Source organism: Buteo buteo, chromosome 12, assembly GCF_964188355.1.
Source record: "Buteo buteo chromosome 12, bButBut1.hap1.1, whole genome shotgun sequence".
NCBI classification, from domain to species: domain Eukaryota; kingdom Metazoa; phylum Chordata; class Aves; order Accipitriformes; family Accipitridae; genus Buteo; species Buteo buteo.
Window position 1 is genome coordinate 31672153 of NC_134182.1, and position 11675 is coordinate 31683827.

General features: G+C 42.2%; 1 protein-coding gene across 5 annotated transcripts in view; it reads right to left on the bottom strand.

The window, feature by feature from the left end:
• Positions 1–10358, bottom strand: part of RYR2 (ryanodine receptor 2) — a 455131-nt gene extending 444773 nt beyond the window's left edge. For all 5 annotated transcript variants that reach the window (XM_075043205.1, XM_075043203.1, XM_075043202.1 and 2 more), the window contains exon 1: positions 10067–10358. In XM_075043205.1, coding sequence (XP_074899306.1) covers positions 10067–10114 — 48 coding nt within the window. In that variant the 5' untranslated portion in view covers positions 10115–10358. The remainder of the gene's footprint in view (positions 1–10066) is intronic.
• Positions 10359–11675: the final 1317 nt, after the last annotated feature.

Consider the following 11675-nt stretch of genomic DNA (forward strand, 5'->3'; position numbering starts at 1 on the left):
TATTTCTCTGTTGCATGGAAAAGAGGATATGCATTCCATCTCCCTGGTACTTGCAACAAGACTCCATAAATGCATGTAACTGTCTATGCATTAGCATTGCAAAATCTAATTCATAAACATGCAGAAAATAGTAAAAAATATGAAGTTACATGATTTATTCTTATTTTCAGTCTAACCCTCAGTCTTAGAACCACACAGCATTCTTATGACTGTTGTAGGGCTAAAGGATTTTTATCCATCTGTACAGGTATTTAGGTGGCTGCTGTCACCATTGGAACCAAAGTATTTATCAAAGACCGCTTCAGGATGAAGGTCCTGTGTCCGTACAGAGAGGTTTAATCATCTAGCTTGTGCTTAGCATGCCTCTGCTAGTTCTAATGAAATTATTACACTTTGCAACTAGAAAATAAACACACCATAGGTGATTTTGAAATGTTTATCAGCATGGCTACATTCCTGATGTACAATGAGGATCAGTTACCAGTGAATGAATCCTGAGTCTATGAGTCTTAAGCAGACCTATTCAATTACCTAGGCTTACTTTGAACAGTCTTCAAATTGTATTCATTCCTCCACCTAAATTCCTATATAAGGAATTATAAACTTGGCCATCACAGGAATGGAAGATGCTCATACACCAAGGGAAATTATCTGGCATATTCAGCAAAGGAAGACACCTTCCTCTTTCCCCTTTTTCTTTTTATGAAACCAAAGAATGCATCCCACACGAAGCCCAGGCAGTCATTTTTTTCCAGCTTTGTCTGGTTTGGAAGAAATGTAGCTGTAAGAGACAGCCATATCTGGCTCGATTCCACTAATACAACTCCACTTTCTGGCAATCCCCAGGAAAACTCACAGACAGCCAACGCAGATCTTGTGTTGCTTCCTTCCATCATTCCTTTGAAAGAAGGATTTAAGCAGGGACATTCTTCAAATTCAGTGCACTCAGTTTTCACAGCAGGATTCCAGAGAAGTTTTCACAGAGGTAGAGAGACAGGACACACCAGTGTTTAGCATTTGGTTCTGGCACTTAATATCCATCAGATATTATTTCCCACAGTCAAGTAAAAAAACAATCAGGTAATAGAGGTATGCTGTTATACAGCATTAATTACCCTGAAATCCTCTGGGAAGCTGCCTCGCAAAACATAATGATCTTGTTACTCCTTCTCTGTGGTCCTACAGAATTCAGAATATGAACAAAACCAAACCAAATAAACAAAAAAGCCTGTCCTGCCATAAAATGTCTTGCATGTTAAAAATGAACTGATCCATGCATCTTATGGAATGATACCTTGTCAACTTTTTCCAAAGTCGCTCTGCGAAGTCTACTGCATTACTAGGCAACCTATTATATTTCCAATTTTCTTCAAGCACATGGTAATTATAAGGAAGTCATTCCTCACTATGATAAACATTAAAGTATGCTACAACACTGAAAGAGTGAACCCATCTCTCTATTTAAAATTTAATGTAGCTGTTAGTGTGAATGCTCCTACAAACACATAAATATTATCGTAAACCTGACCATTATAGCATTACATTTAAACAGAAATTGCAACTGTCAAATAAGTTAATACAGCTCATGTTATGACACCTTACCTGTCATATCTTTCACTTTCCAAACAGTAAACACATAGATACTAGTTTGTTTTTATTAAGCAATTCTGAGAAGCTAAGCAAAGCTTCTACTAAATTATGCAGTACATGCCTCAAACATACATCTGTTCAAATCTATAGCTGAGTAACATATCACTGGGCTCTAGAAGTAGGAACATATTTGAAGAGTTTAAATACTTCACCTGACAAGTTACACCACCATTATTATGTAAAAAATTACAAAGAAAAGCAAGAGTTCTTTCATAAGTGAATACATAATTAGTTAATGAATCTCACGCTTCTTAACAAGGGAGCGAAGCATAAAACTACACTGCAGTAAAAGCACATGGGGGATCCTGCTTATCTTTGTTAAGAAACTGGGGTGATCTTTTCTATGATGATGTTGCAGGTGGTGGCTGCCCTTAAGTTGCTCTATTTGTGACGAGAACAAAGAAAAACCACTGCTGTGCCCCCAGTGGGAACAGAACATTGCAGTAAGCTCCGCATTGCTGTGGTTGGCTTTAAAAGGCTTAAACTTATCTAAACTAGTTCCTTTATGCCTTTTCTCATTTACTGAGATGCATTAGGCAACAGGCAGCCTCTTCAAGAGGCCTTCCATTCCCAGAGTGGTATAGACAACGCAGCCAGACATATTTTAAGTGCCATACACTTGTAAAACATAGTATAGGTCTTCAGCGGAATACTGACTGGAGACAGAAAGTTATGCCAGGCTACCCTTACTTTGCTATTGGCAGAAATTCCAGGGTATAACTGTGTCAATAATTAAAGTGCTCTGTTCTCACTTCCACCTGACCACAGTTAAGGTTTAAAATGGGTGTTTTCAAGCTGTCTGAAGGACAAAGTAACAGGATTCACATTCCAGTTTTCATTAAAAGAACATACATAACTCTTAAGTTTTTATCATTTTATTTGCCACATTTTATAAAAGTGTCTATTAAAGCTTTTAAATCTAAGTAAGAAAAAGCACTGACAAGACACTAAGACTAAAAGTCTGCCCTGGCTTTTGCTTTTCCAGTCATTTTACTAGTTCGGTGTTTTGTGGTTTGTTTTTTTTTTACTTCTTGTTCTTCAGAAGAATCATACCCTCTTCCTCCTCCTTCAGAATAACATTAATATTACATCAAGAATTCATGTTATGAATGTAAGTACTTAATAACAAAGGAAAAGTTAGACCAAATGAAATAGCTATCTGTATAATGCATATGCATGAATTTGGACAAAATATAAGAAAATTAGGGTGCTCAGAGCATGTACTTCATTAGCTACTGCCTCTATTCTCCTACACTCCTAGCAGAAAATTCAAACCAAGTAGCTCAATCGAGGCAGAACTCAGCTTCTGGTATTTTTATATGTCAATAAGAAGTTCCCACTTAAAAGATACAGAACTTCCCTCACAAAAGAGGAGAACACTTTTGTTCAGAGATGAAGTCTAGAATGGTATTAACAGAAAAACATTACCCATTCAACCTTAGAAATTATTTGCCTTGAGAATTTATTCTTTTGAGAAACTGTCCACTTGCAATCAATAGCAAAATTCTTGTTGATGATGGATAAATGAGCAAGCCTTTCACCAACATAAAGTACAAACAGAAATCTGCTGCAATTTTATTTGTATGTTAGTACCATGAAAGGGACAGCCATCTCCAGAAATTCATAGAGCTTAATTTCCCAGAACTGATGCACTAAGGGATCCAACACATAAGCCATAAAGAAAATCTCCTAACAGCGTCATAGCTAGGAGTAATTCCAACCAGAAGACAATCTTCCCACAGAGTTTTGTAGTAGTTTTCAGAAACAAACCTGCATTTACACAGGAAGAACTATTATGGTTACATTTCTAGCCATTCTGCCTGCAAGTAAAGTCTGGATATGAAATCCTGCTTACACTGAAATCAATAGTTCTGCCTTCACAGGGATCAGAGTTTCATTCTTGAGACCTTGAACAGCACTTCACAGCGGTGACCACAAGACCCCTTAAAATTGATATATGCAAAAAAACCAAAATTTTTTAAAACTGGTGCTATAAAAAAAAGTTTTGTTCATTTGATTAATGTATTTATTTTAGCTATTCTTATCAACACTTAATATAGAGCAGTAAACGTGCAGTACGTATTTATGACAAGCAGAACTCCATTCTATGAGACTTCTGTATAGCGTTTTCAAGGAAGTATTAGCTAATAAGTAAAGAGATATTACTTCTTTTGTGCACAAATTAAGAAAAAAAGATTTAGATAGCCATAATATAGAAAATAAATTGCTGACTTCTTCCATCAATCACAATTAAAATCACAACACCAACATTAAGAGAAAGTTAAAATTCTTTCATTCACCCTGATAAAATGTGTTCATTTTACAGTTCAACAAAGGTTATTTATGTACTACTACAATGACACCAAACAAAAAATGTATGTAACTTAAGTTTTATTAGGAAGTATAGGAATACACAGTTTCTGACTTTTCTTTTGTCATCCACACAAAGCCAAGTCTGCTTTTTCAATCAATTCAGGAAATTTAAACAAAAGCCTAGGTGTAATTCAGACAACAAAACCAAAACTAACTCAGAGATTTAACATGAAGCACCTGTAAGTATAAAAATCAGAAGAAAAAGATCTTTGTATTTTCAGTTTAATTCATGTATTTCCTGGAAGCAGCCCACTGTCAGTATTTTCCCACACAGTCAGTTTCCAATCATTTATCTTGATTCAGAGAAATACTTCAACACAACCCTACCCCTGCACAAGAAAGACTGATGTACTTTCCTGAATTAGAATCATCCTGTGTACTTTCCACACAGCTATATAAAAGGAACACCACCTTTACAATACACCTGTAACAATACAGCATTCAAATAGAGAAGTGAAAGGCAGACATAGCTCTTGAGACCACTCTAAATCTTGGGCCAGAAATTAACTGGAATTGTCTCTTTACAGTCTGCCCACAGCTTAAGTTCCTGCAATAGATTTTCCTCAGGCCTTCATGGTACTAAAGAGCACCATGCATCAAAACATCTTCAGACACTGAAAGGAAGAGCAGCTCCCTGTCTCTCAGGACATTAGTCAACCAACTCACAGGGCTAGCAAGAAACTTCCCTGGTGGACCAACTATTCGCTACAGAGCTCCCTCAGCCTCCTTCTCGCACATCTGATAAAGACAACTTCCAGATGCAGAACACTGGACAAGAGAGAGTACACAGACTAGACAACTGATTTTATCCAGCAATATCATTTTAATGGTGGTATAAAATGTTTGTCAAACAATTTTGGAATCAAAAAATTTATATATAAAATGTTCACACATAATTCCCAAACAAGAATTGGACTACATGTCCTAGCTAAAACCCGTTCACTACAAACAGCCTGTCCAGCTCAATTCTAAAATAGAATTTGAGATCATATTCAGTATCTGTACTGCAGTGCAGTGCCTTAGAGAGGAAGGTACAAATGCTGCAATCTCAGCCACGCCATCCCTCACATGAGCTGTTAAACAGTGATCTCTTGTGCCAGTCCCTGGTGAATCTTCAGAAGTTACATACTGACAGGTACAAGAAATACTTTTTAAAATAAACAGAGGCTAGCCAAAGTGTTTTTCAGTGTTCTTTCCTTCTAAAATTGCTCCTAATATCCAAGATTGCTTTTGAGCATTTTCTTCAGTATATTCTAGCAGCCGTGTTTGTATGTTTGATGATTGCAGCTACCAGAATCTAACATATTTTGATAAAGCCCTTTAAAGATAAGCAGTGTATGAAAAGCATCAAGGGATTTAAAAAAAAAAAAAAAATTCCATTCTATTTCACGGAGAGATTGACATAACAATTCTTCTTATGTTTAGTTACTTATTTTACAATAATCTTCAGATCTTGTTTTTCCAGGTTCCTTTTGTGTCCTCTAATTCCACAGAACCTTCATGCAGGATGGCATCTAAGCACTTGATTGTTAGTCAGATTTAAAGTGACGTTCATTGTTTAAATGCTGCCATAATAAGGAATATCTGGAACAGAAGTGACTCTGGAATCACAGAATTCCTGTCTTTGAAATGTGACCACATTACATTCTTCATTTCAGAATGAAGAAAGATTCTCTGCCATAATACTTCAGATAATGAAAGAATGGAGTTTAAATCCCAGCACTGAGTGAATAAAATCTTTTGCATGTCAAACATGACACCTAAATAACATTTAACTTAATTTAAAAGTACTTTTCCAGTGTTGGAAAGTACCCTTACACTTTCCTCTGACAGTCACACTTAGAACAATAAAGTCCAAGTAGAAAATAAGGCAGCACAGAATATGTTCACACAAGCAAAAGATCCTATTTTACTTCAAGTTCCTAATTAAACAAATGAAAAAAGCATGAGAAGACAGTACACTGGAATATCAGCATTCCAATCTTTAAAAAAAAGGCAGAGATGAAAAGGAGACGCGGACCTGGGGAAAACATGCTGCTCTCACTGATTATGCTTCTCCTTTCTGACAGGCATGGTAGTCTTCACTGTCTCAGAGGACAGTGAGAAAGACCATAACCCTGTCAGCCTTACTTCAGTGTGTCCTGGTGGGGTCTCCTACCATAAATATCTAAAAGACGACCTGCCTCCAATTTAAGAAACTCCACAACTCCAGAAAACTGTATATACTGATACCAGGAACATCCCAAGATCAAATAGCTAAATTACACACTTCTCATCACTCTTAGGTACATATTGCTCACAAAATTCAGGACACCTTTAACCAATATAAGGGATATTCATAGGCAGTATTTTGCTGCAATTGTTTTAATCCTATCATCAGCTTACCACCTCACTCCACACAAAAGCCTTCCCTTATAGGGGTTCTGCACCACAAAAACCAGTTCTTGCATGTGTGCGTTATGGAAGGAGCCTAAGCATTTAGGCAAAAACATTTTCTGTTCTCTCCTGGAACTGAATTATTTTCACTCTGGTCAAATTACACATCCTAAAAAAAAAAAAAAAAATCATGTCCATATTAGCTATAAATATTTTAGATTCTTGAATGTAAAGACTAAACAATGAAGGTTTATTTTGTATACATCTTTCTCCTTTCTAGTATTAAAAAAAAAAAAACCAAAAAAAACCCAAAAAAACCCCACTCAACTCTACGGGGAAGAAGTCCTTCTCAGACACACAACTAATAAAAGCAAGAGCAGGATACTTGCTCCTCTTCACTCCTCTTGCACGGCATGTGTGCATTCAGTGGGAGAAGTCAGGAGAACGTACGTCCAAGCCTAAAAAAGGCTACAAATAATACAAGGTCATCTCCACCTGGAGTATTCAGCAAAGTAATGAGGGAGACCCCTGTCTGTGGAAAAGCAGATAATTCGCAGGACTATAGATTTCCTTGAGAACTGAACAGCACAGAGCTGAATTCCAGTCTGTCCAAAGTTCTCTCGAACAATGTAAGGACTGATGCTTCCAGAAATCCAGGGCATTAACAGGTTACGTTCACTTCTCAGAAGCGACGTATAAAACTCAAATTGTTCCCAAAAGAAACAGAAATCCACCTGTCCTGGTTTCAGCTGGGAAAATTATTACTACATTATTACTACTGTTGTCATTTTATTAGTGTTATCATTATCATTATTAGTTTCTTCTTTTCTGTTCTATTAAATCATTCTTATCTCAACCCAGGAGTTTTACTTCTTTTCCCAATTTTCTCCCCCATCCCACTGGGGGGGGGGGGGGGGGGGAAGTGAGTGAGCAGCTGCGTGGTGCTTAGTTGCTGGCTGGGGTTAAACCACAACACCAACCTAGCAGCAAATTTGTAGGAGGAAATGCATGATGACACCTTATCAAAAAATAGTCACAAAATAAAAGCAGCAAATGAAGAAGAGGAATCATTAGGCAAATAGGAATGTGTGAAGTAGAAAGGAAAAAGAAATTACCAATCGACATGTAGATGGCACATACAAATTCAGTTTAGTAGCTTAATGCAAATAAAGCAATTTTTTTATTGAATAAAATCTCATATTTCTCTTTAAACATTAAATATAATACATTGTGTTTACATTCCAGGGTAAACTCTAAAGATGCTACAGTAATTTTGAAACATCAGAAAGAGAACCCGCAATTTTAGAAAGTTCATCAGGTCCTATCAAAACAAGAAAATATGAAGAGCACTGTTTACATGTAGTAGGCCTACAGATGTCATCATTAAGGTATTCAAAGCACAGAAAGCTTTTTTGCTTGCATAAGGTGTTCTTTGAAAAGTTCTATTTATCTACCAAACCATTTATGAATCCGTTTGTCCCTAATTACTGTTTCAAAAATAAATAACTAAAAAAGAGAAACTGCAGCAATTACCAGGTAATATCCCCTTTCCAGTGCTTTCTATCAGTGCCATTCAGAAAGTTACGCACATCTAATACCTTTAGAGAATACTAATCCAAGCTTTCTAAGAACAGATAGAAGGAAGACTGCTACATCAAGTATATGTCTTAAAGCAACTGACTTTTCCAAGTAATGCTCATAACTTCAACAAAGTGGAAGGAAAAGAGGAGTAAAAATCACTACTTACATACAACTACAGATTAGAGATTCAAAGCTTCGCATGAAAAGGGTATTTCTCAGGCCTTTTTATTTCACTACACAAAAAGGCTCCCCCGTGCCTCAGTTTACCATATTCAAGGTCATCTTACCACCAGTACAACATTCTAAAAATTTTTAAAGTACTGTCTAAGGCAGGGTTTGCCAAATCTGTATTAAGCCTGACACACATTATCAGGAGTGCTGTTTTACATAACATGCTGCTGCTGTCAGGTGCTGTAGTTTAACATTACTGTATATGTGCTGAGCAGTATTAGCATGCTCACTGCTCCTCTTTCCCTATTAAGCATTCAGATAACAGCCCTTCCATGAGCTACGCTTAACATTCAAACCTGCAGTAAGACTGTCATTGTACAAGTCTTCCAAAAATGTTTACCAGCGAGAAGTACTAATAATAAAACTCTCATAAATTGAGATGACAAATTATCTTTCAAGAAAGTAGTTTTCTGTTTTGTCTTTAGATGTTAGACAACCCTACAATAGAAGTCACATAATGCTGAGAGGAAAAAAAGTTGACAATCTTCATGCCAGTGTTGCGTAACAGCTGTATTCCCTGTAAAACCAGATTTTCTAAGAATTCTCAAACAAACAAAGAATAATAGGATGCGTATCTATTATTTTATGGTTTCTGATTGAAATAAACATAAGATGACTGAGATCCAGGATTCATAATGCTGCAAACAGCATACGAATATGCTTCACATACATTATGTGGCTTGCTTTCCCCTCTTCTTTTAATGTATTTTCTTACAAGACATTGATCGTGAACATTTTCTAAATCAGACAGTACTAAATAAAAAGGAAGCTAAGCTTTACCCTACAGTCTCAATGTTTTTAGCTCTACTTATCAAACGTCTCAGCAATTTTTCCTCAAACTGTGACAGGGTTTGTGTACACCACCACTCAAATATGCCCATCTGCAAAACTTGCTAGGATTGTGCATATAAACAGCACTTGGGAGATGGCCCAGAAGGTAAGTAAAAGCACTGCTTGAAGAAAAATAATCCAGATAAGCATAAAATGCAGCAGTCCAGATCTATTAATTAAACTGAAGGAAGAAATGCTCTAGCGCCTTAACATGCTTTGGACTGAAGAAAACCGAAGTAGAGAAAGGATGCTCACACCAAAAAAAAAAAAAAACACCACACTGTATTAGTCTGTGCTCAGCGAGGAGAACGCCTGCAAGTTAGTGGGAACCTTGGTGGGGAGGGGGTGGGGTGGGAGAGGCGATTTCTTTATTATTTTTTTCCCCCCTCCAGTTCTGTGTTTGCAAAAGGAGCGCGACTGCAGCTTTTAAGCTGGGGAGGGCTGCTCGGTTAGTATCTGCAGTACACGGACACATCGGCGGGTGGGAAGGCAGCGCGGAGAGGTACTTGTGGGGAGGCGGCGGGGCCGCCCTGCCCGCGCCGCTAGCCCCCCGCCCGCCCGCCCGCCCCTCACCCTGCCCGGGGTCCCCCCGCCGCTCCGCGCCCGGGGCAAGCCCCGCCGCCTCCCCCCTCCCCGCTTATCCCGGCATCGCCAGCAGAGCGAGCGCTTAGTTTTCGCCCCTCCGCCCGCGGGGACGGGGACGGAGGCGGGGGGGGGGGGGGGGCACACGCTGCCAGGTGGAGAGGAAAAGGGCTGGGGCTCCGCAGCCCTCCCTGACAGGACTCCCCGGGGGGCGGCGGGGGCAGAGCGCGCCCGCCGCCCGCTGCCCCCCTCCCGGCTCCCACCCCCGCGCGGGCAGGAGCCCCCCGCCCCCGCACACGGACTCTCGGTGCCCCCCGCCCCACAGCTCTCCTCAGGGCAAGGTCCGGGCGTCGCCCCCCCGCCCCGCAGCCCTTCGCCCGCACGGCCCCGGTCCCCTGCCCCACGCCGGCGCGGAGGTGGGGGAGGCGAGCCCGGCGCTTACAGTTCGCAGGAACTGGATCTCGTCCTCGCCCTCGCCCCCCTCGGCCATGGCTCCCCCTCTCTTTCCTTCTCCCGGGCGCTGCTCCCGCTGACCCGGGCGAGCGGCGGTGGTGGCTCCCCGCGGGGAGGCGGCGGCGGCAGGAGGCTGACGGCCTCACCGGGCTGGGGCAAGCGGGAGGGCGGCGGAGCCGGCAGCCCCAGCCCGGCCCTTGGCTGCCAACGGGGGTGCGGGCGCCCGCCCGCCCGCCTGCCTGCAGCAGGTTGACAGCTCTGCCCAGCCGCCCGCCTGCCAGTGCCTGCCACGGGGGGAGGGGGACGCGATTAACCGGGGGAGGAGGGGGAGGCGGAGCTCCCCGGCCCCCCCTGCTGCCGCAGGTGATCCGCAGCCCGCTCCCTCCGCACGCCAAACCCGCCGCCCAGCGCCCCTTACTGGCTGCTCTGCGGAGAGGCGGCTGACGGACCGCCCGCCCGCCCGCCGCCGCAGGGGGCTCGCCTCCGCGGGGGGCTCGCCTCAGGGGCCCCGGCTCGGGCGGCTGCCGCCCGACCCACCGGCCCGGGGCGAGGCGGCCCCGTCACGCGTCCCTCACGGGGCTCGGGGCCTGCGGCCGCCTCAGCTCCTCCGGGAGCTGGCGGGGTAGGCCGGCGCCGCCTCAGCCTGGGCAAGTCTGTGCCTCTGGAGTTCCGCCGGACGGGCCGCGTTGGGAGATACCTCCGGAGAGGGAGAGTTTGAGCGGCTTCGCGCGAGTTTCTCGCCAGCCGACAGTGCTCTCGGGGAGAAGAGGTGGAAGGCACAGCATGGCTTCAGCGGGCGTTGGCCTCTAAGCGTCGTGTGAGTGAGCTTGATCCGGGGTGAATGAAAGGCTTTCAGATACAATTTACTGGAAGGATAGCCACCGTGCACTGGCCATGGGGTAAAGCAGAGGGTTCTCGTGGAATAGCTCGTCTGTCACGAGCGTTGGTGCAGACCGCACCTGACAAAGGACACGTTACTGCTAGCAGCGAGGGAGCTAGGCCTCCAGCCGAAAGAAGTGTGGCAACCCACGAGAGCTGGAGGACTAGTAACATCAACAGCACGCTAAAAATACAGCGGAGAGGCTTTGCTGATGTGATGCAATGGTCATGAGGTGAGGACGGTAGAATAGCTTAAAAAATAGTAAAACTAGCACTGGATCATTGGCAGAGTAAAACGTGTGAGCGATGTGTGACTGCAGAAGGCTTTTGAAGGACCCAAACCAGTAAACGTAGTGAAATCACAATAATTCTGGTAAACAGAATGTGTGGCTGGCACAAGAGAAGACATGATAAGTGGTTCTTGAGAAGCCATACCCATAATCTGTGACTTGACACTGTTCAAGGACATCATGAAAAAATAATATTGAACACTTCTGAGATTTTTATCATTACTTCCAGCAGTAGAAAACCTGTTCCTCTGACAAATTGGAAATTGCAAGAGCAGCCAAGAGCCATAAGGTCTCTAGAACAAGTAATGTATGAGTATTTAATACAGAGGTTCTACAGATTAACTCCAGAGTTATGACAGCTTAAGCATTTCCTTGATGATTTCCTGTTTTCAGTTACTGCTGACTTCAAGAGATTTTTACCTCTCATAC